Source organism: Plutella xylostella, chromosome Z (assembly GCF_932276165.1).
Source record: "Plutella xylostella chromosome Z, ilPluXylo3.1, whole genome shotgun sequence".
NCBI classification, from domain to species: Eukaryota; Metazoa; Arthropoda; class Insecta; order Lepidoptera; family Plutellidae; genus Plutella; species Plutella xylostella.
In genome coordinates, this window is record NC_064012.1 from 12,546,024 (window position 1) to 12,573,064 (window position 27,041).

The 27,041-nt window shown below is 37.6% G+C and overlaps 2 protein-coding genes and 2 long non-coding RNA genes across 6 annotated transcripts in view; 3 read left to right on the plus strand and 1 right to left on the minus strand.

Annotated features, from left to right (window-relative positions):
- Nucleotides 1–22,639, plus strand: part of LOC105380641 — a 100,748-nt gene extending 78,109 nt beyond the window's left edge. Inside the window, exons 12-18 of one of the 2 annotated variants that reach the window (XM_038121844.2) lie at nt 3,352–3,568; nt 5,118–5,288; nt 6,070–6,260; nt 6,921–7,030; nt 14,637–14,723; nt 17,934–18,089; nt 19,279–22,639. In XM_038121844.2, the coding sequence (XP_037977772.2) occupies nt 3,352–3,568; nt 5,118–5,288; nt 6,070–6,260; nt 6,921–7,030; nt 14,637–14,723; nt 17,934–18,077 (920 nt within the window). In that variant the 3' untranslated portion in view covers nt 18,078–18,089; nt 19,279–22,639. Of the gene's footprint in view, nt 1–3,351; nt 3,569–5,117; nt 5,289–6,057; nt 6,261–6,920; nt 7,031–14,636; nt 14,724–17,933; nt 18,090–19,278 lie in introns of both variants that reach the window. The other variant, XM_038121843.2, reaches the window with a different exon arrangement.
- On the plus strand, nt 9,996–10,789 carry LOC119690400. The gene is made up of 2 exons (XR_005253582.2): nt 9,996–10,158; nt 10,301–10,789. It is a non-coding gene; the product is annotated as an uncharacterized LOC119690400 (long non-coding RNA).
- On the plus strand, nt 15,346–16,711 carry LOC125491161. Its single transcript, XR_007268162.1, has 2 exons — nt 15,346–15,832; nt 16,012–16,711. It is a non-coding gene; the product is annotated as an uncharacterized LOC125491161 (long non-coding RNA).
- Nucleotides 22,640–22,972: 333 nt separating the features above from the next.
- LOC105380640 (anoctamin-6) overlaps nt 22,973–27,041 on the minus strand; it is a 99,146-nt gene continuing 95,077 nt past the window's right edge. The window contains exons 21-22 of one of the 2 annotated variants that reach the window (XM_011550232.3): nt 23,582–23,901; nt 22,973–23,252 (exon numbers count right to left, since the gene is read on the minus strand). In XM_011550232.3, the coding sequence (XP_011548534.2) occupies nt 23,100–23,252; nt 23,582–23,901 (473 nt within the window). In that variant the 3' untranslated portion in view covers nt 22,973–23,099. The remainder of the gene's footprint in view (nt 23,253–23,581; nt 23,902–27,041) is intronic. The other variant, XM_038121799.2, reaches the window with a different exon arrangement.

Below are 27,041 nucleotides of genomic sequence, written 5' to 3' on the forward strand. Positions count from 1 at the left end.
ACCTGGATCTTTTATTCGACGGAATTCTGACATTTCAAAAGTGATGCTACTTAAAAAGCTCTTAACCGAAAAAAGGAAAAATTTGGATCCATTTCTGGGCAATAAAAAAATAAAATGACAGATAATGTATGGAATTCATATTAATTACTTTATTTTATTCTTTAGCTGGCATCACTTCCTACTAAATTCAGGGATAGTAAACCTTTTTAATCGATTTCAAAAAAAGATTCTCTTACCGTAAGAGCGATGGTATACATTGTACTGAAGTTAAAAGAACTCATTGGTACATGTCAGCGCTGGGATTCGAACCCGCATCTCTTGAGTGAGAAGCGGGCGCTTACCCGACAGAGCTACCACCGCTCTTATTATTATTTAATAATCGATTAGATATTTTAATAATCAATTATATTTTTTCTTTATTTATTAATTTATACTTTAATTATATTATTTTTGTGATGTAAAGGGACGTAATTATTACTCACCGTAGGTATATCCCCTTTTAATTTGGAGCCGCACTTAATAAAATGGATAGGTACATTCACTAACAAATAAAATGTATAGAGTAGTTTAGACTTAGATGTTCAAGGGGGTCACTCTCTAAATCGACGAACGAACGAACAAGAATTGTCACGCAATCGGCACGCTTAATACAACGAGATAGAGCCGAGCTCTTGTTCGTTCATTCGTTTGATTTTGGTAGTGGCCCTCCAGACTCGTATTGAAAAAAGGGCTCAGCAAAAAAAGGTTTGTGATCTCTGACATGTCAAAAGTAGATAACTGTCAGAATTCCGCCGAATTAAAAATCAAGGTATAAATAACGTAGCCTCTTCGCAGAAATTGACAACTCAAATAACGCACAGAGTATGAAATGACGTTTGACAATGACGTCTCGTTAGTTGCACATTTTGACCACCGGAACAGATAAGATTGTGGCACTATACACTTCCTTTTTCGTTTGTTACCATGACAACATTTATTTATTTGTTGAAAATACAAAAGTACTCTGTGATTACTTGATTAGGGAAAAAAACTATGCCGACTGACGGGACTCATTATTCTGAGCCGTGAAATTAAAAGTTTATGACGTCACACCAGCCCGCCATCCTGACGGGAATTTCAAAGTGGTTGTGTATTTTTTTAATTTTTTTAGTGGGCTGGTTGTAATTTTTTAACTTTCTTTAAAATATCTTAAATTACTTATTTTGGCGTTGAATTTTTTTTTACTATAATAAAGTGATGTAAAACTATCCAAACCAAATTCAAACCAAACCAAAAATAAGTTAAGTTTCATTTAAATATTTTGGTGGATTATTTTTGGGTAGGCAGAATTAAAATTCACAACACAATACAGATACCTTAATTTTCGACAGTCGAACGTTAACCTCCGAATTGGGTTAGACTGCGCCTATAAATACACTTGAGACCTACAAACTAAACTTAATATTCACAATTCCGGGAATATGGCCCTGACACTGACAACAAAGACGACTAAGTTATAAGTGAAGTGTTCAACTTGTGAAGTTCGCTAATAGCTCAGTGAATTCGAAATGAACTATAAATTGAACGACACGTTATGTACGAATGCTGCAATACGATTATTAGCAATGACGCAGGCGTTTTATGACACAGTTAGGCCAGAGCCATGCAGCGCCAGCGCGTGCATGGCCATAAAATAATATCAAATTGTACTTTACCAATAGGACAACTCAGTTAGGAAGCTTAAAGGCCTCTACACACCAAAGCCGCTGACCCGGCGGCTCAGGCCGCCGGCTCAACCCGCCGGCCTCATTTTGTACAATCATGCCTCATTTTGTACTATGTTAACCCGCCGGCACTAGGCCGCCGGGCTATGCCGCCGGGTCAGCGGCTTTGGTGTGTAGAGGCCTTTAGAAGCCCGGAACAAAGATTTTAAAAACTTTAGAGAGTTTCACAGTAATAAATTAAGTTAAGTGTGCAAAAATAAATTAAGTATACCTACCCGTTTTTTTATTATTTTGTTTATAAATATTTATTAAAATATTATGCTTTTGTAACAGTTATTCGTAAATTTAAATAAGAACTTTAGTATAATCGCATAATAATAATTTAAATCATAATTGACAATATCGGCCCGCAGTGCGCAGCGGGCGGCGCGGCGGTCACGTGGAGGCGGATATTTATATTTATAATTCTCCTCCATAGAGTAAATAATATTAGTACTTGCCGCCGCGCCGCACGCTTCTCCCGCTGGTGTCGGCGACGAGGCCTTAGAAATAAATCGTTTTCAGTAGCATAAAGTACCTATCGCAAAAAGCACCGCGGAGATTTTATTTTTGTTAGCATAATGCACCTGTCGCATAATGCCCCAATCGCATAATGCACCTGTCTCAGAATGCACCTATCGCAAAATGTACCCTTGTAAACAAAAATCTATAATATGTTTTTTTTTTTACTTTTACATAATAAATATGTGATCCTTTCTGTTGGTTGATATTATTAATATTTTTTTTTATATTCATGTATTAATATCATCATTAGCACGACCCATTACGTCTCCACTGCTGGGACAAGGAACTCCTTCCAACGAAGTAAAGGGTTTAGGCCTAGTCCACCACGCTGGCCTAGTGCGGGTTGGTGGACCCCAACACAAGCAAGCTTGTGCTGAGAGGAGCTCTATATTTTATAGGTAGTTAAATTATAGTCTATTATAATGTTTATTGTGATCAAGGTAGGTTTTTATACATATACAGGGTGTCCGTAAGTTAACGTCAAGCCGGTGATATAACTCGTCATCCTAAGCAACTTTTGTTTGGGTTCTCCTTACTGAGTTAGTTTTATTACTTTTACAGTGCGACAAACTTATCTGTTCCGGTGAGAGTTCACTAAATTGGTCCATATCTCATTGTTTTCTAATAAATTATATATATTGATATAGATTAGATGGGTTTATTGAAACCGCAAGGGTAAATTACCAATACGGGAAGACTTAAAATCGTAAAGAATTAAGAAATATTAGACATTTACGTCAGCTCTCACCGGAACAGATAAGTTTGTGGCACTGTAGTATGAGGGACTTAATTTTTTCCGGGAATTTCGAAGTTTTCACAAGAGTAAAAGTTTATAGTATGAAAATTATAATATATATACATATACCAAACAACAGACAGGATCAGATTATTATTAAAATTATGGTAATGTAAAAAAAAATATAAGGGTACATTTTGCGATAGGTGCATTTTGCAACAGGTGCATTATGCGATAGGTGCATTATGCGATAGGCGCATTTTGAGAAGGGTACATTATGCGACATTGATTTAAAAAGTTAATGCCTGACAAGTTGTACCACTTTCATTCAACACATCATGTTCCCAGGCTTCAACCGTCGTCCGGCCGTCCGAGGCATAGTAGCCAAGCAGCTCGGCGCCTCAGACGACATCCTGCAGCAGATGCAGAGCGACTTGCAGCCCAGCTCGGGGGCGCCGCCCGCCCACGCGTGCCAGCGAGCAAATACGTACTCCTGGCCCTACTACTCCGAGGCCAACCTCAACAACTCCCGCCCTGTCAGCCGCGCCAGCACTAATTCTAATTGGTGAGCGTAATAACATACATTACTTCTTCTCAGCGCGGGTCAGTCATAAAGTTGGGATCAGACGGTTAATTTTTTGCTCATTTCTGTCTTTCGTTCGGCATTTTTCACTCGAAATGATACGTGAAAACTCAAAATGAAACAAAAGTGCGGAATTAATTCATTAATGAGCCGATCCAACGATGTTGGATTTGGCATTCGCATTTTTCACTCTCACTCCGAATGAACTGTCTTCACACAGAATGAACGTTCACTCGCATTCGGCCATTTGGTTTCGAGCCCTGTAGAGACACACAACATGGTGTTCAAGTGGAATTAGCAAAATACGCTACTAATTTAGAGAATTTAAAAAATACCATTGTGTGTAACCCAAACTCGACGAATACAAGGACAGAACCTAACGTATAAACTCTACAAAATCCTTAATTAGTACTTTTTTGATTAAATGGTCACAAAATAAATGAATTCCGAGACGCACGACATCATCCGACGACATATTATTGGAAATAATAAATTAATGTTCATTAGTTCATTAGTCATGTGAACAATTGGAACTAGTTTCATGCATGCGACTGCTATCAGAACCTAAAAAACCTGTTCACTGAAAGCAGAAACAAATCGCACTATTAAACATGCATGCGGCTCTATTTAATCGTTAGATGATGTTTTTTTAACATCAGTTTAAGCTAGCTTTCTCCTTTAGGGTGAATTCGTCCAAACATCACGTTACACGAGAATACAACAAACAATGTAACAATACCGGAATAAAATTTATATGCGAGTAAATATCTGGGATAAGTACATTTGCATTCTATCAAGTTAGAGTGCGACAAACTTATCTGTTCCGGTGACAGTTTACTAAATTGGTCCATATCTCATTATTTACTAATAAATTATATATTGATATAGATTAGATGGGTTTATTAAAACCGCAAGGGTAAATTACCATTACGGGAAAACTTAACATCTTAAAGAATTAAGAAATATTAGACATTTACGTGAGCTCTCACCGGAACAGATAAGTTTGTGACACTATATACCATGATTAATTGAATGAACGAGAAACAAACTGTACTGAAACTAAAATAAAAATAGCTGCGTTTTCAAAGCATGCAATAGAAATGACATGCCAACTTAGCTTGAATTTAGCTTGAATGGATTATAATAGCATGAAATTGTTTATGTTTTAATATTTTTAATCGCTGTTGTTATTCTTAGAATTTGCCTTTAAACGTGCTTTTGTTTATGTATTGACAGATGTGTTTATATGTCATATGACGGTTTTCTAATCAGCTGATGTGCCGCCGCCATTACAAAATTACTTTCGGATAAGCTCGTTACACGGTCAATTTTGGCGGTATAACTTTTTATTCTTGGGATAAGCATCTTATCTTGTTTTCAGGTTTGGTAGAATGCAAAATCTGCTTACTCCCGAGTAACTGGTAGTTTACTCGTGAGTAAATAGTTACTCGACGTTGGTCGAATCAGCCCTTATATGTCACTATCCTTTTCATTGCCCGTGACTAACAAAACACAAACACCCATATTCCAGGACCAACAAGTCTCCGGACTACGTGTCGGCGCGGCAGTGCATGACGGCTGCGCAGGCGCAAGCGCACAACGAGGCGTGCTACACGCATGCGCAGTCCGTCGCCTACGCGCAGTACCAGCAGCGCCAGGAGACCGCCTATAGGAACTCCTGCTCTATTTACGCTAATATCGGGTAAGAATTCAAATTAAACAAGTTCTAATCCGGTCCACCAACCCGCACTAAGCCACTTAGTGTAGTGGACTAGGCCTAAAACCCTTACTTCGTTGGAAGTGCCCCAGCAGTGGGGACGTGATGGGTCGTGATGATGAATCCGGTAAAACTGAAACATTTTTGTAATGGATAGTTACATCGATACTTACTAATCATCATACTCAAGCAATGGGAATTGATGGCATATTAGATCTATGTTGGATCCATAAATAATATACAGTAATTTAAAATTGAAATTACTCTAACTATACCCACATTTAATTCAAAATTTATAATTTTTACTTAATACCCAAAATAACAGTTTATGGGTCCAGTCCTATGCCACCAAAATGCCAAAGTAAAATAAAATAAAGTAAAACGAGTGTGCTATACGGACCAGCACGTGGATCCATCGGCGGAATAGCCTGACCATCGTCTAGCATAATATAAGCTGATGAGTATAACTATCACTCAGTGGCAACATCAGAGCTATGTCAACAACAAGACAGTAATAAACTATGAGGGTGCAAACACTGAAATCTATATTATTTTTACTTCTAAATACATAAAAACATCAATAATTCTTATCATTACGGGATAAATAGACTTTTAAGAACGAACTATTAACTAGAATATTAAGCATTAGGCAATTTAGTAGATCCACGAGTAGTTTCACACCCGTTCTTTTCTAACATCATTATTACCAACTCATCGTTAGCCCTTCACCGACACTATCTCATCTCATCCCCAGTTGTTCCGACAGCAGTCAAGAGCTCTACAGTTCTCAGACGAGTTCTGAACAGACGTCGCCGGTGCGGTCGTCGTCCCGATGCCGTCGGCCCGAGTCCCCGCCGCCGATCCGCACCCATCACCAGCTGTTGTATCTGCCGTATAACGCACACTATCACTACCAACAAGAGTACAACCAGCAGTGGACCGCGGCGGTCAACGATTGTGAGTACCAAGAATACTATTGTAACCATCGAGCGGTGGTAGTCAGTCACAAGATCAAGCTCTGTGTAACCGGAGTAAGTATAGTTATTGTTACTATAACTTGTCATAAAAATATTAAGCCACGAACATAGGTGAAATTGGAATTGCAATTTAATCGCTATTTTTTTAGCATTGCATACGACACAGCCGATTGCAATGCCACCTTCACAACGGCAAATCGAATTACTGACCGTTTCTTGCGGGTCGAAGAAAACCAGTTAGAGATACAGCGCTCTAATGCCAGCATACTGCAGACCATGTTGGAGCCTAGCATTGAAAGAGACAGAATTATCTGTTAAGCTGTGACCGCGGTTGGGGAAGGGTTAAAATATTTGGCGAAAGCTAATAAACAATGCGAACAGTGACCTCCTATCTATAGCGGTGTAGCTCAGTCGGTTAAGCACCCGCTTTTCACGCCAGAGATGCGGGTTCGAATCCAGGCGCTGACATGTGTGCCAATGAGTTCTTTGGAATTTAAGTATAATGTGCAACCCGCAGTGGACCAGCATGGTGGGAAATGGTCCAAGCTTAGAATAGCAGTTTAGACCTATCAGAATAATAACATAATTTAAGATTATAACACAATATAATTTAAACATTTACATTTTATTCCACTTACAGACAACAGACAGCAGCAAGCATTCTACCAACAGAACTGTGCGGTGGGAGCCACCACCCCGCAGCCGGCCCAGCCCCAGCGGGCAATGTATACCTCAGCTTTACAACTGCAGGTACGTTAAGGTGCTTCTAAACGAGCAATGTTTCTCGGCAATTTGTGGCCGCACCACGAGCAATGAACGCGTGCCAGTGACAAAAGTACAAATTATTCCTAAAGGCGAAACGTTTTTAATCCCTGCGAGCTCATGATAAGGTCAATAGAAGTAAAAAAAAATCTTCATATCTATTTTGTACCTGTTAACATAATTATGAAAAACTGGATGAAACGATTAGAGCAAAACGCAGTTACAGCAAGTCACCCTTAGGGCCAAATTCACCGAAGTAATTAAACGTGGTTAGAATGATCGAAAACGCAGTTTATGCTCTAAACGAGCTTATACGCTCATTTTGATTTTCATCGACCAATATTAAAGTAGATTAGAGCAAAACGCAGTTACAGCGCTAAGGGCGGCTTGCAGAAAAGAACCCCTAAGCATAGCTTTACTAAACGTTTCTTAACACAAAACTGATTTTTATTTAAAACGATTTAAAACTGTCTTGTGCCATGGTTTTTCTAAAACGATTTAACAAAACCTAGTTTACGATATCATTCAATTTCTCATTCGGTCTATACGATTCGTTATACACTATTTGATTTAGGGCGTCTTGCACAACAAAGTTAAATAAAATTAAATCTATGACCTCTTGCTCTGACATTACACTGTCAGAGCAAGAGACAAACTATTTAATTTTATTTAACTTTGTTGTGCAAGACGCCCTTAAAATTTGATAGTTTCCAATGAAGTAGGCTAATATTTTGGGTGAAATGAAATATACTTGTCGTCACATGTCAGTCCATTCACCGAGTGTTACTGTCACTTGATAAACAAACAACATGCAAACAACCGTGTGCAACTGCACACGAAATTTAAATACCTAATTGATAAATTATAAAAATGGAAGGTAAAAAACACCAACGGGCACCCAATTTTACATGTGACGAAAGTATGCTTTTATGTAACCTCGTATAGTAGTTTGCAATAGAATCCAACAATCATGTAAACAAACCAAATTGTCACGATTACTCCGTAATCACATACATTTTCGATCAATTTATGAACATAGTCTGATTTCAACGAACGCACTATTGTTTTCACATTATCTTCAACACGATTTAACTTGTATTTATAAGTTAAATTTGTTAAAACATTTGCAACGTAAAAATTTCGAAATATTTGACAAGCTGTCATCTTAGTTTTTTACTCATCGAACTCTATAAGTCATTGAAAAGTTAGTGTTGTTCGTAATCTGAAGTTATCTTTTATTTTTAATTTAATAAATTATTTTAATTTAATATTATTTGAATACAATAAAAAAAAATTCAAGAGCTTAATATAATTAACCAAAACGAAAAAAGGAAGAGGAAGAAATGAAAAAGCTCGACGGCATTTCAGACACGGCAAGCGATGACATAGTGGTTCCATTTATAATTACGGTTACCGGCGACACTTCTGATAGTGATGATGACGAAGACGAAGATTTAAATTTGTTTTAATAAACACTTTTTAGGGTTCCGTAGCCAAAATGGCAAAAACGGAACCCTTATAGTTTCGTCATGTCCGTCTGTCCGTCTGTCCGTCTGTCCGTCTGTCACAGCCGATTTACTCGGAAACTATAAGTACTACAGTGATGAAATTTGATGGGAATATGTGTTGTATGAACCGCTACAAAAATATGACACTAAATAGTAAAAAAAAGAATTGGGGGTGGGGCCCCCCATACATGTAACTGAGGGATGAAATTTTTTTTTTCGATGTACATACCCGTGTGGGGTATCAATGGAAAGGTCTTTTAAAATGATATAAAGTTTTCTAAAAAACATTTTTCTTAAAGTGAACGGTTTTTGAGATATCAGCTCTCAAAGTCGTAAAAAGTATGTCCCCCCCCCCTCTATTTTTATAACTACGGGGTATAAAATTCTAAAAAAAATAGAGGTGATGCATGCTAATTAACTCTTTCAACGATTTTTGGTTTGATCAAAGTATCTCTTATAGTTTTTGAGATAGGTTGATTTAACTGTAATTTTGATTTGCTGCTACGGAACCCTTTGTGCGCGAGCCCGACTCGCACTTGTTTTTATATATAATCAGTTTTATTTTATAGTCTATGGCTTATATATTTAATCTAATTAGAACACTATGACATCACTATGGGCATAAACAATACGCTGTCAATGTCAGTCCGCCATATTTGTTTACATGATTGTTGGATTCTATTGCAAACGACTATAGACATGTCGCAGGCTTCTAATATGGCGTCTAACAGCTAACAGCTGATACAAAAAGCACCTATATTGATAGTTTTTTGCAAATAAATAGCTTTAAAGTGAAAGAAAGAAAGAAAGAAGAAAGAAAGAAAGAAAGAAACATTTATTTGACACACTGAACAATAAAAACAGAAACAAAAAGAAAAAAAGAATACTACAAAAAATATATATGAAAATACAGAAAATAATACAATATAAACAAACAAGGTTGCTGTCCGGAGCGTCAAAAAGGCACCAGCTCAGCGTGTGCTGTGGCCAGAGAGGCTACAGGCTAAGTGCGTTATTTGTGTTAAAATAGTGTGACAACATGGATTTACCTATTATTACGCCGCGGGCGGATAGTTTCAAAGAAAAAATTGTGGCGTAACTGGATAGTTATAAACAACAATATGAAGGTACGTTTATTGTTATTGTTTAGTTAGGTAATTTGTGAGATAAGAGCTTTGTAACATAGTCTTTTTGTTGACTATTGTCTGCTCATGTTCAACCTAACCAGACATTACAAAGTTGCTATACTATATCCCATTCAACGACTCCGCTGAATAACGTTCAGTCAAGACGTCGAACGTTACAATCAACGACTTGACGAGTTGTCCTTTAGTCATACAACTGAATAGCGCCATCCAATGAACGGGCTAGTGGTTCAATCAAACAGGAGATTAAACCAAATGCCTGCGACAGACACATATAATTTCATAATTGAAAATTGGTTAGACCGTAGCCGAAAAACAGAAGGCTTGGAAGATGCTGAGTAAAGAATAATATAACGCCAACACCACTTATGTACCCAGAACTACTGAGAATTTACTGGTAGGTACAAAAACCTGAAAACAAAGACGAAAAAACAGCACTCAAGTGAAAAAATGCAGATCTCAAGTAAGTTCTATTATTATATCTAGCCATATGGCTACTTACAAAATAAAATTGGCAATAAATTGTATAATAGTAGGTAATAAAGTATGTAGCTAGAGTACTGTGATTTACTCTAATTTTTATGACTGGATTTTTATGTTTGCAGATATACCTAGATAGCAAAGTTTTACACGCGTCTGTAGTTCAGACAGTGGAGCTCCATGGACAAGACTGGGAAACGGTTTCGGCTGATGTTAATCTCCCCCCCGAGGAATGCCAAACAACATTCAATATTTTAAGTAAAGAAGCGAAACCATCATCAAGCAAAATAAAACAACAAGCCATATTTTAAGATTTAGGTATATAATATACAGTGGTAATTAATAATAATAAACATGTTTTTAAATCAACTGGTGTTTGGTACTGGTGACGCTATAACCTTGCAAAATAGTTATTGATCAGCGAAGTTCTTGCATTGTTCCCAGACTGTAAGGCACGAGGAGGTTGGTCTATATAGATTGTTGGGGTATTTTTTGTAAGACGAAAGCTTTTAATAAATTCATCATCTCGATAAGCACGAAACAAATCTGTTATTTTAGTAGTTAACCCTCCTATAAAAGTAAGGGGTATTCAAATATTCAATCATTTCTTTATCGTCGTCTGAGTAATACATTTTTGATCTTCTTCTTCTTCTATCGTGTAAATGCACTAAGCTAACTTCCTCCAGTGTTTTGCTACTCTTATTGCGAGGTCATTGGCTTCATCAGGTCTCCTTGACTGCACTTTGGGGCATTAGGGCACTCTATAAGATGTGACGTAGTCTGGAGGCTTCCGCAACTGCATAAAGTGCTGGCATTGGCTGGGAGCATATCCCATCGCCTCAAATATTTTTGATATTACCGTAAATTAACTAGAAATTCTAATTACTAACAACACACTAACAACAAAACAACCAAAAAGAATACTTCAAAGATTGCTTTTGACATTTGTCAAAGAAGTTAAATCTCGATTTACGAGATATTGCCGGTTTAGTTTTGACGTTTCTCTAAATCGAGATTTGACACTAAATCGAGCTCTTGCAAGAGGATTTTGCTGATTTACGCTTAAACTGAGCTTAAGTTGAACAAAATCGAGTTTTAAGACGTTCTTGCAAGCCGCCCTAAGGGCCACTTGCACCAACATATTAAATCTGGATTTAGTGTTAAATCTCGATTTAGTGTCAAATTTTATATGCACTGACGTTTCTTAAATCGAGATTTGACACTAAATCTAGATTTAATATGTTTCTGCAAGTGGCCCTAAGTGCTATAAATTGGCCAGTTACCCCCTGGCCACAGCCAGTATTGCGGCGCGGCGGGGACGTATTGCGTATAGTATTGCGGGGTGAAAGACGCGGAGGGGACGAGGTACCCAAGACGACAGCGGGTAGCGGGAGGGTAGCGGGGAAGGGCAACGCATGCACTGCATGTCATTGTTACGGCAGTCTCGGCCGCGCAGCCGAGGCGGCCACATGTCTTATATAGTCTGTCATAATTTGAGTGCGACCCACATGAGATCATTGATCCTGAGACCATTAGTCTTGGGATGAGTGTTGAGGCCTTTTTAATATTATCATTATAGTATTATTAGGTGTCTATAATTCGTCAACAAAATAACGTTAAAAACAACAAATTGTATAATGTCTCAATATAGGGGCTTCTTGTAGAACAGCGTACCGGATCAGTCATGCTACGCGGCTAAAGGTTGGTACTGCGCAGTCAGATACGAAAAAGTAAACAACAAAGACGAAGAGTCCATATGACAGTGCGTCAGTTGTCAGTTCTTGTAACTAGAAAAGCAACCAAAATTTATGTGATTTAATGAAAGTAATTAATGAGCAAAACACAGAGAAAAATTACAAAATTGATGAAATTTTGAAAGAAAATGGTCATATCGTGCTTCGCCTACCCCCATACCACCCGGAATTAAATCCTATTGAACTTGTGTGGCGGTACGTGAAAGGCGAGATCGCAAGAACGTCGATTGACTCTAACTTAGATAAAGAGATAAAAGACTTAGAGTTGCTTTTCTCTAATTATTCGCCTGAAAAGTGGAGAAATTGTGACGACCATGTCATAAAAAATTAAGACGAATATTATAAATCTGATAGAGTATTTGACGATGTATTGGACAGGTATGTTATTGTTTATTTATAATTTAATGTAAATTAAACATAAAATATTATAGGTGTACACTGAACTAATATGACTGGCGTACTCTACTTCTCATACTTCAAACTAGGTATAATGTTTTTTGGTTTTTGTCTTAGATTTATAATTGAAGTTAATGAAAACGATTATGAAGATGAGGATGACGACGACGATCAACAAGTTCAAACAGAGAGTGAACATGAAAGTGACATGGAAATTGATTTATAAAATAAAACACTTTTACATAAATAAATTCAAATTGGTAGATATTCTGAAGGTAAACATCCAAATTTTAATGCTGTCAAACTATAAATTTTAAGCTAAATATGACATTTACGGGAACACTCATAGAATAAAATTTTACTTACGTCAGAAATAGTTACAAGCTATCGCGAGATTAATCCGGGCACACTTTTCTACGTGTGTAGCATGTCGTGCTACCTCGCCCCCGCCACTTCTTTCACCCCGCAAGGAGGGTCGCCAAGTAACTTGCCACATTATAGCGGCGCGGGTTGACTGGCGCGGTGCGCGGCGGCGGCGGGCGGCGCGGTGTGCGAGCGAAACAAATGTACTATAGTCGTTTGCAATAGAATCCAACAATCATGTAAACAAATATGGCGGACTGACATTGACAGCGTATTGTTTATGCCCATAGTGATGTCATAGTGTTCTAATTAGATTAAATATATAAGCCATAGACTATAAAATAAAACTGATTATATATAAAAAAAAGTGTTTATTAAAACAAATTTAAATCTTCGTCTTCGTCATCATCACTATCAGAAGTGTCGCCGGTGACTGTAATTATAAATGGAACCACTATGTCATCGCTTGCCGTGTCAAAAATGCCGTCGAGCTTTTTCATTTCTTCCTCTTCCTTTTTTCGTTTTGGTTAATTATATTAAGCTCTTGAATTTTTTTTAATTGTATTCAAATAATATTAAATTAAAATAATTTATTAAATTAAAAATAAAAGATAACTTCAGATTACGAACAACACTAACTTTTCAATGACTTATAGAGTTCGATGAGTAAAAAACTAAGATGACAGCTTGTCAAATACTTCGAAATTTTTACGTTGCAAATGTTTTAACAAATTTAACTTATAAATACAAGTTAAATCGTGTTGAAGATAATGTGAAAACAATGGTGCGTTCGTTGAAATCAGACTATGTTCATAAATTGATCGAAAATGTATGTGATTACGGAGTAATCGTGACAATTTGGTTTGTTTACATGATTGTTGGATTCTATTGCAAACTACTATAGAGAGTATCGAGGCGGCCACAGCTCAAAGCGGCGCGCGCGGCGGCATCAAGTGGACGGAATAGCCAACGCGCGACCAAAACAAATGTGTGCTGTGGCATACCACCGCAATCCGCACCGCCCGCCGCCCCTCACGCCGCACCTCATCCCGCACCGCTGATAGCTGTGGCCACGGCCTTAGCGTTGCTAAACGCAGTTATAGAAAGCTGTCATTGTCAAACGTCAAACTAACTTCGGTCTAATAACAATGAAAAAGTTAATTTTTTTATAGAAATGCTTGAATTATTACTTTTATTATGTGGAGAGCATTGGAATTAGCCTTTGAAGACGAGGGAAGCCGTAGACCTAGGTGGATACGTGAGAGAGAAGAGCAATTCGACTCTCTTGACGACAAAGACTTTGCCGTAAGGTTTCGTATAAAGAAGCATTTATGATGAGTACTGGATATAAGAAATAAAAGCAGCTGATTATAATATTTTATGATGTTTTTTTTATTATAAGCAATTAAAACCTAAATAACTAAGACAAAGTCTATACAAAGTCCTTGTAAACAAACCACTGAGCAAATAAAAACTAACTGACAACGACATATAAATTATTTTTTTATTTTATAATGTGTCAAAACGTTTTGTTACCTCATTGCTCGAAATCAAAATACGCAAAAAGTATATACGGCGCGACGCATTAACTAAACGCACCGATGAATTTCAGGTTGCTCTAACCGCGTTTAGACGAAATGAGTAAACGTGTTTAAAGAAATCATAGTTTAATGGAACTTAGATTTCTATGTTACCCGTGAATTTGGCCCTAAGTATAACAAACTTTAGTGGAATACTTTTTCCTCGTGGTCAAACTAATGTAATGATGTTAAGATCGGGAGACATCAAAAGCCAAAAAGCAAAAATGTGCTTGTACTGTAGAATTTGATCAAAAATAGTGTCGGTAGTCTAAATAGGTACGGTAATAGAAAGCAACACAACGAGTCCTTGCTACAAAATGGATTAGGAGACTTGTACTGTGTTTTAACAAAGTGTGCGTTTTTTTCAGAATCTGTGTCCTGCGCCGGCGAGGTATCGATCAGTACCAGCCGCCCAGCCAGGTGGGGGGAAACAAATGATCTGCTACTCTGAAAAGGTAATTACATGAAGGGTACACAGTAAAAGAAGGGATTGACCAAAATTATAATTTTAGTGCTGTCAAAACCTTGAATTCTGCTTGTTTAAAATTTGACTCTGTGAACCTCTTTTTTCTCTCCGGCATAATTTATAGTTTGAAAGCACAAAAATTTGTCGGTCTTATTCATAAAAAACACTTTAAGCCTATTTGAGGTTTCATAAAAATCTCTATTCATAATAGTTTCGTAAACCTTCAATAACTATAGCGAAAACTTTCATTCATGTATCAATCTCTACTATCTGTGTTAGCAACGGCACGGCATTCAAAAAAGTTTACGTTGGCTTAAAGGCCCAGTGGCCAAGCCAATAACCACAAAAGAAAAAAAAAAGTTACCATAGCAACTAACATATCATAAACACATCGTAAGCTGTTGTAATAAGATTCAATTCGGCTATCAACGTTTTAAGATGAAAAACGAGCCGAGCGAGATAGCTAGAATAGAGGCCGTTTATCCCTTTCCAACGCCTGCCAGCCTTTAAAAAACGGGATAGTTGGTAGAAAATATTTGATTTGAATTGAAAATGTTAGATTTTTATTTCAAACAATGATTATCATACGAACTCTAAGCTTAACTTATAATTAAATAATAACTTTAAACTTACTAATAAGATTAAAGTTGTTATTTAATAAGATATTGATGTCGATTCTAAAGGCGGAAATTTTAATTTTAATGCTGTCAAAACCTTAAATTCTTTGTTTTAAATTCGACTCTATGACTGTTCCCTGAAATCTCATTTTATACTAGCATTTTTTTTTTGTTTCACAGCGTTAAAATTAGAATTTTTGCCTTCAGAATCGACATCATTATTTTGTAACGTACCTCATAATAATTATGTTAAACCTGAAATTATTATCAAACACTAGGTAGTATTCTTTTTAGTACCTCATGCCAACCCTTTCATCTGTCATATGGCGGTTTGTTTTGAAGTTTTGAATTTAGGCGTTATGTCGTGATACCTAGTTATTTTTTGTAATTTAGTAAGTTACGTTGAAGAAATGGTTAAAAAGTGCTGTGTACAGTTTAGTAAAAGTGAATCGTATGGTGGAAGCGGAATTTCATTTCACAGGTATAAGTCGAAAAATGTAATATTAAATTTAAAACAAATAGGGTAACCATGCGGCATTGTGGGATTAGGTGGTGTATTATGTTATGGTGGGTACAGGTATGTGACCTTAAAAAGGATACGTTTTGCGGTGTTTCAATGTGCTATGATATGATTAATTATAATTTATATTTCTTTGACAGATTTCCGAATAATGAAAATCAGAATAAAATATGCCTAGATGTTGTCCCGGTGACACAAACATAACAAAAAATTCCATTGTATGTAGCCTTCACTTCAAAACAGAAGACTTCTATACAGCAAACTCCCGATTGTTATTGAAAGCCGGCGCAATACCGTCTGAATAAATATTTTTTTCCTAAACCACCGCCGTGTAATCCCTGTTTTTTATATGTATATAAAATTGTATGTAAATATGTATAAAAGTTCATTACGTTTTTTATTATTATTTTATTCCGTACGATAGAATTACGGAATAATAAAAACTAATTCAATAAATAAATGTATTTTATTTGAATTTGTCATGAATCATGATCAACTAAACTATCGCCGTCCTTGACAATCGCAAAACAATCGCATTTGCTATCTAAGCATCCCGTCTATGCAACTCCGAAGTGTGACGAGATTTTGACGACGTATGGTAAAGATTGTTTAGTAGAATTATCCATAAATTATCTAGGTACCTATATAGTTTTTTTTTTTTGGGTCCCAATTTTTGATCACAATAATATTTATTTATTTATTTATTTATTTAATAACTTAAACCTATCATTACAGCTACTCCAATGCGATAGGCAAGCAAACAGTTTTTAGTTAAAATTAAACCCTATATCTTATTATTCATAACATAACACAGCACGTATGAACAATTCCTATTGAATTCGACCAGAGAACAGTGAAACAAATCCAACCCCTCCGCTACAATGTTAAGCGCGAGCAGGGCGCGGGTGAGGGGGGCCTCCCGCAGCAGGTTGGTCCTCGCCGCCGGCTCCGCCAGCAGCCGCGGCCGCCGCCGCCGCTCCACGTACCTGTCCGGGACATTTAAACTAATCCTACCCAATATTGCAGAGTTTGATGTTCTACCATTTAATAATCTAAATAAATATGACATCAACGCTAGTTCCCTTCTTACCCTTAATATATTATTAGTTACAACAAGTCCCCAAAGTCCCACGTAACACAATTTTTTTGGTCACCTTATTAGAAAGGGACAAACGGCCTCTTTACTACACCTCCTGCTCGGCTCGCTTTTGGGTTCCGAGTAGGTACTCAGTCCTGCTATATATCCTTGGCAAATATTAACTTCACAACAAATGTCAAATTGAAAATAAAACAGAACAGCTGTTGACCGTCCGTCATGTTTTTGTACAATAGGAGATTTACGGAAGGTGTATAGTAGGGTCCAGCCTACTTTAACATATCAAGGTTTTATGAATCACTTGGAGAGTTCTTTAGAGCTATTGATCGTTTATGAATAAACTTTTTTTGACATTTGCTTATAGCAGGCCTATAGGTCTCCCATAACTTTTTATGAATAACACCGTGTGCCTTCAGAATCGATATCAATGAATCTCTTTTAGAATTTTAATTAACACGTGCAAGGCTACTTATAGTCGTGCTTCTTTTATACTTAATATGCAGGGTAAAATTTTGTAATGCCAGTAAATTTCGGTCGCTCCCATTATCCCCATCCCCATTCCCCATGGAGATAGCGGGAATGCTGTTTTTATGAATTTTAGTCCCACTATCCCCATTTATATCGATTTCGGCTATAAGTAAACCACACACATTAATGAAGAAAATAACTGTCCGTAAATAACCGTTACTGTCAATATAAAATTATTCAAAACATTCATAACAAACATACCCCTTCAGGCATTGACTTATATATTACTAGCGTAAGGACAGGCCCTACCGTTCATAAGGGTGCCATTTTCTTTTGACAAAACGTTCTGAAGGGCGTATCCTTCCTTTTGAAATCATTGCCTTCAGGCGGATTCCCATCCTTCCTCTATATTTCTATGAATACAGGCTAATATCATGATATTCATGTAGTAAGATTACTGTCCCCTATTCACCACATTATTCCAAAAACTGCACACAGGTGGCTCCTCCGCTGTACCAGCCGGCCCCAGGGTCGCCGTCGCGGGCGCGCGGGGCTCCGGAGGGCGCTCCGGCGACCGCCCAGACCGCCACCTCCCCCGTCGCACCGCCCCCAAACCCTGTCTACTACGCAATGAATGTCTGACAAGGCGACTAGGTAATACCAGGCTTCGGACCTGATAAAATAGAATATCCTCCGACAAAATAGATACTAGATCGATTATTTTGTTTTTAAATACCATCCTTCGGACCTATAGAACAACGCGGACTCGGGTGTACCCTCGGGAAGCGTCATAGCGATCTTTCTTGATAAAAAAAGTCTGCCAATTTTTGCAGGGGGAAATTATGTCCCATTTGACAAGCCATTATGAGTTTTAATTCCCAGCAATAAGGGTTACGTGAAGTGACATTTAATAATGAACAACAGTGTTTTCATTTTTCTTGCCAATGGATGTAACAATTATCGATAAGTGTTATCGATGAATTCGAGAATATGGGTTGGAAATACTAATTTTAAATTAGTTAAATTATGAAAGATTATTAAACGAAGCCTTTATTTAAATAACTATCCTTAAAACGAATACTTAAGTAAAAAATAAATGACGCACATATACCTAGTAGTTTTTTGGTACTACATTTGTACTCACGTGATAGGTCGCAAGCCGTATCGCTGTTTTTGATGAGTACGATGCAAGTGGTATGTTGAATGTAAGTGGGCAACCCGACTGTCAGATGTTTTCAAGCCGCCCTGCCGAAGCAGAAACCGGGACCCACGGCTTAACGTGCCGTCCATCCGAAGCACGGAAGCGACCAGAAAAGACAACCATTTGAACCCATCATGTCACCCATCCAATAGCTGACCGTGTCATTTGTTGCTTAACCCCAGCCATCACTGAAGCCCACTCGACTACGGACGCTTCCCAACTACTTATGTCTTCCTTTTGTCGATAAATCAATATTATCTGCATACCGGTACATCACTATTGCATTTTTTTGACATTGGTTGCTAACGGCTAATAACAATAAACCATGACCGAAGGAGATCAAATCTGTGACCAAATCCGGAAATCCGAATATTCTATGAAATAACGCTGTCATTTTAGTATGTGAACAAATCATTATCTATGAAACGAACGCTTTGCCAACTAGATTGAGTCTAGTGAAAATTGAGACTGCAACTAGTTTTTTATAAATCGGTGGGCCTTTCTGGCCCACTACCGCGGCAGAGGGGAACGTCCGTCTATTTCGTCTTCAGACCATTCATACTCAATGTTCGGACCTGATAAAATATATTATAATAACATCCTCAGACAAAATAGTTACTTAACCTATTATTGTGTTTTCAGGTGAAGATCATGGTTGGACCAGCTGGTCAGGTGCGAATAATGGTACAACCACCTTCCACTGCCCAGTCAAACCATAAACCGCCTTAAGATGCTTCAAAAACACGTCTATACGTATTATATGGATATAGTACGATTGTACATATGTATAATATTAAGAAACGGATACTACGAAGTTTAGAACCATTTGCTTCGCATATCTTATGTGAAGAAACCTCTATGTGTTTCTTAATGATACTTAGCAACAACTATCTTTGCCAGGGTAATGTAGCGTTGCGCGGGTAGTGTGTGGTATGCGGTCCTAGTCCTAGTCCATCTAAAGGCGACCATGGTGGCCCAATCACTAGCGCTTCAAATGTATCGACGAACACGTCATCCATCAAAATTATACTTAGTTTAAAAAAACACATTATTATGCTAATATTGCTTTGTTGTTCGTAATGTTTATTAGCTTAAAAGAGAAAGTAATATAGTGTTCGACGTTTGGAAAAAAACGTGAAGGGAAGCTTGAGTTATACTGTAAAAGCATAAATATCTTTTAAAAACATCGAATTAAAAGTGAGTAACACCAATAGATGTTGTGTTATTTGCATACGATATGTACGCATGCAATAAATGCGGGATGATAATGTATGTTATGTAATATACATAGTGCCAAAATATTGGCATAGATTCAATCAATTTTACCTATGTATATTATGCTAGTTAAAATTAAATATTAATAATGTACTTATGATATTGTTATTTTTAATAGATCTATCATTTATGTTTATTATTTACTTAATAATTAATAGTTTATGCCAAGTTTAAACTTAGCAATGTGTTTCTGTATAGTTTTATGTGCGTTCATGTGTTGTCATTTTTGGCAAGATAACACAATACTTATTAAGAAAAAACATATTTCTATATAAATATATTATGAATAGCATTTGTATGTCGTAATCGGATTGTACAATTTTAATAGCAGCTATTTGTAATGTACAATCTGACTGCGACATGTAAACTCGTTCGACAAAGTTTAGGCGTATTTAAGTATATAATGTAATATAAAGACCCCAAAATAAATTGATTAAATAATGTATTACATTTGAAATATTATGTACATAAAATGAAGTTACCTAGTTAGATTGTTACAAAAGTTACTTAATTGAATTTAAACTATAAAATAGTTACATTAGGATTATATTTATTAGAAGCAAACATGTGTAAGGATAGTAGTGAAATTGTATTAAGTAAGTATTGTTCTTATAAAATATTCTACAGCTTTATAATAATTGTTTGCCAAAGATAATGCCAAAATTAGTTATTAGACTTAAAAAATGACTAAGTATTCTCATTTTTTAAAATCTTAGATTTACTTATACCTGCATATTTAAGTACTTACTTATTATGTTTCACCATTATGTTCTATTTTCCGTGTGACCAAAACGCCTATATTATCGTATATCTAAGACATATTTATTATATTCTGCTACTTTATTTTTTCCACTTTTTAAATCTGCCCACCAATGTAATTGGACGTTTGTACTTTGTGTACTATTGTTTTGTTTTTACGGGCTACGTGTTCCCGGAATATTCATAGCCAGATTATTAAAAATAATTAAGTATCATTTTTTTCCATCAGTAACTAATGTTTGCAACATAATACAAACATATTACTTTGTTTTGATAAGTAAAGTGTGTACATTGTGTGTGTTGCAAAGAGTAAACTAAACCGAAGTTTAAGTTGCCGAGTTGCCGACTATCCTAAAGACAATTTGGGCACCACCGACGCGTGTTAGGATGTTACGACAAACATTAATGGCATGTCCCAATAGGACTATGCGTTGAAACGGTAGTGCTCGTCTAGTCCCGTTAGTTCAAGAAACTCTTATGTAAATTTAACTTCCCCGTAGCATCATACCAGATTCGCAGAGTACCAGATTCTGAGCATACTAGACTGGCATGGAACCAGACTAGGAAAACACCAGAAGTAAAGATAGCATAAATCAGCATCCTAAAATATTATGCTTCACGCCTTTGTGTGTTTATTTAGATATCTCCACAACAACGTTAACCTTTTTGAACCTTACGCACCTACGTATCCTCCTTGTGCACTAGCCAACTGGAAAGTCGCGTCATCCGACTTTGCAAAATTTTGGCATTATTTAAGGTTTTTTTAACGATTTGTGAAACTGCAGAATCATCTATTTTTCAAGTATTTTTATAATTCAATTTGTTACGCAATGGATCAACAAAATAACTGCCAATTTTTTTTCTGCTATGGCGAGAAAAATCGAACAACGAATGCTATTGAAGGGCGGCACCGACGTATTAACACTAAAATCTCACCAAAACCAAAACGCTTTTTCAATTGATTATGCCTAATCCAGACGCACGCATAGAGAGGTCTCGGCGAGAGGTTCGTCGAGACTTCTCGCGTTCTCGGTAAACCATACACACTCAGCGGGGTCTCCTTGTGTTCTTGTGGCTATCCGGCAGATGTTATACCTTTGTGTGCATTAGCGCGAGAACGATTGATAATGTGATCTCATTCTCTTTCTTGCCCGTGAAATCCCTTTGTCTCGGGCCAAAAGACCTACATCGATCGGAGAACACCCGAGCGAGAGAACGAGAACATGAGAAACTCATCACACACAGACGAGAACATTATCATCTTGCGTCTCGGGTGTTCTCGGGTCTTCTCGGCGTGAAAATAAGAATGAATGCTTGTTTTTATCTTGAAAAATATTGTGACAATGAGGAACGAAATATCAGTGGGATTGTGCCTGCAAAGACTGGATTGGATACCCTTACTAAGAACCGATACAAAATTAAAAACAAAATCTGCTGTTTTCCTATTTCATGCGATTATGGTATGCTCAGAATCTAGTATTCTGCGATTCTGGTATGATGCTACGGAGGGAATTTAACATTAAAAACATAGCAAAATTTAAAAAAACCTCCCTGCCGCTGCCACGATGTTTTAACGGCAGACTTAAATGGTCTAAATCGAAGGAATTAGGAATATTTTTGTTAGTACGAGTATACGTAGGCCGTGATCCAGAAAAAATATAAAATATTTTAACGATGTTGGTAGAATATTTTTAAAAAATACAAGAGGATTGTATTTATATTTCACACTTATTTAGTTTATCGTCGTATAGGTACTTACAATTATTTAATAACCTGGTACCAACGAACACGAATTCTAAAAGTAATTTTACTTCATAAATGGCTGGGTGACGCTTGTAACTTGCAACTACTTACGAAATGACATAAGTATACGCACACGTACTGTAAACATGGTTATAAGCTAATGTTCAGTCCAAGTCAAAAGGTATTTCAATGATGATGATTAAATTAAATAATAATTGTGTAACTATGCAAATGTTTTATTTATTACTAGCTGTGCCCGCGAGCTTCGCTTCGCCGTAAAAAGTTTTCCCGTGGGAATTCCGGGATAAAAAGTAGCCTATGTTCTTTCTCAGGGTCTAGTCATATGTGTTTGTTTCATTCAAATCCGTTCATTAGTTTTGGCGTGAAAGACAGACAGACAGACAGAAAGACACAGTTACTTTCACATTTATAATATTAGTTAGGATAATATATTAAGCGTAACTAAGAAAAAAATTGAGATCAGAAAAGTTTAGTCAGGGTGAAGAGTGTTACCTAAGCAATTAGGTTTGCTTTACTGACTGGTTGAGTAAAAATAAAATAAAGGTTATTTGAGATTTATTCACAATTTACATTTAGTAATAAAATAATAGAGCTATCTATGAAATTGCTTAGTAGCTTATATTAAAGCAAAGTTAAAGTACAAGTGTTTTGAAATGTTATTTTCATTATTCTTTCTTTGTAGCGGCTACGGCAGCAGCGGTTGTCTGACCGGATGCATAATGTTTCACATGGTGTTCCACAGCTTGTGATTCCGTTATTTGCATGTCACTATCCGGAAGACACAAAAATATCATGCAGAACAGAATAAAACAGACAAACTGAAAAAAAATAAAAAATATATTATTTTGGTACAATTTAGTGAGTTGATGTGCCGGTGAATGTTTTTATCACGGTGAAATCATACAATTTCCTTGCATATTTTCCTAGTTCCAAACTGCTCATAACAAGCGATTCTAACGGCAGCAAATCAAATAAAGCATCAATGTTGTACTTAAAAAAACAAACTAACAACAACTTTTCGCTTGAACAGAAAAGTTGAAAAGTTGTATTACAGCCTTATAATTATCAAATATTTATTATTGTACGAGTTTACGGTGGTGCTGAATTTGGTTGGGTGCCGTCAGAATGAGCTTCATGGACTACGTACCAATGAAAAACATGAATAAAACCATTTATTGTAGGCCAGTGCATAAGCTTTCCAGTTTTCAGCATATCCGTGGTAATAATAAATATCCACGAATCTTTTAAAATAATTGAAGTAGAAATCTTCCCAGATAAATATAGCATTTACAGGAACAGTTATTAATGGTGACAGAAACCCCAAATAGAAAAAACCTAAGACTCTTCCTGTTAAATTTGCGGCACCTCTACCCAATCTTGCTAATCTTGTATAATATTGCTTACTCCCCGTCGTCAAACCTACATAACGGCCCTTTTTAAGGACACCGGTATATCGTCTCCAATAGCCTGAAATCGAAAAAATATAATTATATTTAACTAGCGACCCGGTTTCGCACGGGTTCGACCGTGCAATTACTGATGCTAAATACACTACAGAACAAACTGTGATGTTATTGTACATAACCCTTAGGTAGGTACTCTTGAATCATTATTACTCTAAAAAACCCCATCAAAATCCTTTGCGTAGTTTTAAATCTTTAAGCGTACAAGGAGACTGTTTTATCCTATGTAGTGATTATTTAGTCACACTTTGAAAGTCGGTTAGGAAATATATTTACTAAAGTACTGAAGGTCCGGATCTCTTGACACCACCAAAACGACACCGGTGGTTGCAAAGGCACGTTGACTGCAGCTTTGCGGAAGCTGGGTGACTACTACAGTCAAAACGCTTTGAGGCAAACCCATCCAAAACTCAGTCGTGTGCTTTTCCACCTACGCTACGCAACCAACCAGGCAAATCGAGAGCTGGACATAACATGGGAAGGGGTAAAAATCCAGCACTGCTCGTCACCAAAATACCTCGGAGTGATCCTGGATAGATCCCTCACGTACATACAAACCCCACTGCCAAAACACCAAGAAGAAAGTCAGCTCCCGAAACAACCTTCTGCGACGGCTTATTTCTACCAGCTGGGGTGCCTCTACGCAAGTTCTACGAACAAGTAGCCTAGCACTCTGCTTCTCAGCCAAATTTGCCTGCCCCATATGGGCAAGGTCCGCGCATGCTAAAGAAGTAGATGTTGCCCTTAACGACACAGTTCGTATAGTAACGGGATGCCTCAAACCGACACCGCTCTACAAAGTCTACTCTCTGACTGGGATAGCACCCCCTAGCGTACGGCGAAAAGTGGCATGTTCTGTTGAGAAATCCAAACAAGAATGCGACTCCAGACATCCACTTCACTCACATCACTCGCCGCACCTTCCCGCCTTAAGAACCGCAAAGCGTTTCTAAATAGTGAGGTGTCCTTAACGGATGAAAACCCACAAAACGAAAGACAGGGAGGAAAAACAGCCCCAGTATCCTTTCCTACCTCTTGAGGAAATCTTGCTCCCGGTAACAGACTGGCTGGTTGGCTCATTTGGAAGACTCTAAATCGGTTGCGAGCAGAGGTAGGATGCTCCAAGGACAATCTCTCCAAGTGGGGCTATACCGTTGGTACCAACCTATGCGACGATTTTCTAGGTCCCAAAAAGCATGAGAGTATTTTTTTTGATCTAATAGAGCAATTATCAATCATATGAGACCTTCTTTAAAAAAGGGTCAAGTAGCCTATTCCTTTGATGATCGGACAAAAACCGTCACGCGTATCATTAACCAAAGTCTTTGCTAGAGATCGATCTGTTCAGCGGACTCTGTTGACCCAACTGAAGACCGACAGTGGCAACACCGTTTCATCAGTTACCGAAATTCTGGGAGAAATTGAGAGATTCTACGAACAGTTATGCACCACAACACAAAACCCTATTACCAGCGGTGCTCATGACAGCCGAGAGCCACTCACCCGACAATATACCGAAGATATCCCGGACGTCAGTCTAGACGAGATTAGTATAGCTCTCAAACAGCTAAAAACAATAAAGCACTTCGGAGGCTGTTTAATTTCGTCATATTCGAAGGCACAAGCTTAGAGGCATGGAGCAGAAGTGTAGTGACTTTGTTCTTTAAGAAAGGCAACAAAGCCCTATTGAAGAATTATAGACCCATTGCACTTCTCAGCCAGGTGTACAAGTTGTTTTCGAGAGTTATTACGAGCAAAGACTCGGCGACTTCCAGCCGCCCGAACAAGCCGGGTTCCGAAAAGGATATCCATCATATCCATAGATCATATACACAAGCTTCGGCAGGTTATACAGAAGACCGAGGAGTATAATCTACCTTTATGTCTAGCGTTTGTGGACTATGAGAAAGCTTTTGATTCTATTGAGCTCTGGGCGATGCTTCAATCCCTTCAGCGGTGCCATATAGACTATCGCTATATCGAGGTGTTGAGATGTATGGACAATGCTGCCACAATGTCAGTTCGATAACACGAACATACCACAAAACCGATCCAGTTGCAAAGGGGCGTGAGACAGGGAGATGTTATTTCTCCGAAACGGTTCACCTGTGCACTGGAAGATGTTTTTAAGCTTGTAGAGTGGAAAATACTGGGCATTAACGTCAATGGCAAATATATCTCTCATCTACGATTTGCTGATGACATAGTTATTATGGCGGAAACGCTGGAGGAGTTAATAAAAACTCCCCACTTGTTAGGAAAAAAATAAAATTTCCCTAAAAACGTAGATAAAATTACCAACATTAGCAATTTCACCCCTTTGAAGTGGTCAGACAGATTTGTGGTATATGGCGCATTTGTTAAGATAAATACAAAGAATTATTTTTTAAAATAAAAATTCCCCACTTTTAGAGAAAAAATATTTTCCCTAAAAATATACAAAATGTAAATAAACTTTACCACAGTGTAAGTGCCGAGCGCAGCGAGGCCATAGTCCTTCTACAAACTATACCAAAATAAAACCAGCCGAGCGCAGCGAGGCATCCGACAAGTAACCCTGCCATAAAGGAAAGAAATCATAATTATCAATATCAATAAAGAAAAACTACGGGAAAAGTCCCGTTTAAGAAGTGGAAAGCCGAGCGAAGCGAGGCAAAACAACCTAAACCATCAATCCAAAACCTAGAGAGCCGAGCGGGGCGAGGCAAAACTACTGAAACCAACATCCGAAAACCCGAAGAGCCGAGCGAAGCGAGGCAAAACAACCGAGACTACCATTCCGAGACCTGGAGAGGAGCCGAGCGCAGCGAGGCAAAACAATCCAAACAATCCAAACCATACCACAAACCTTGGAGAGCCGAGCGTAACGAGGCAAAACATTTCAAAACATCATACCACAACCACTGAAGAGCCGAGCGCCTATATAACCTAACCGTTAAAGAGGAGCCGAGCGAAGCGAGGCAAAACAATGCGAACCACCATACTGCAAACCCTAGAGAGCCGAGCGAAGCGAGGCAACACTACTCAAACCCTCGTCAACACAACTATATAACCTGAGAGCCGATTGTGGCTAAGAAATAACTTGAAAGACAAAGTGTAAGTTTGGCCGCGTTCATAGTTCCATAATACGTATGCAACCAATTA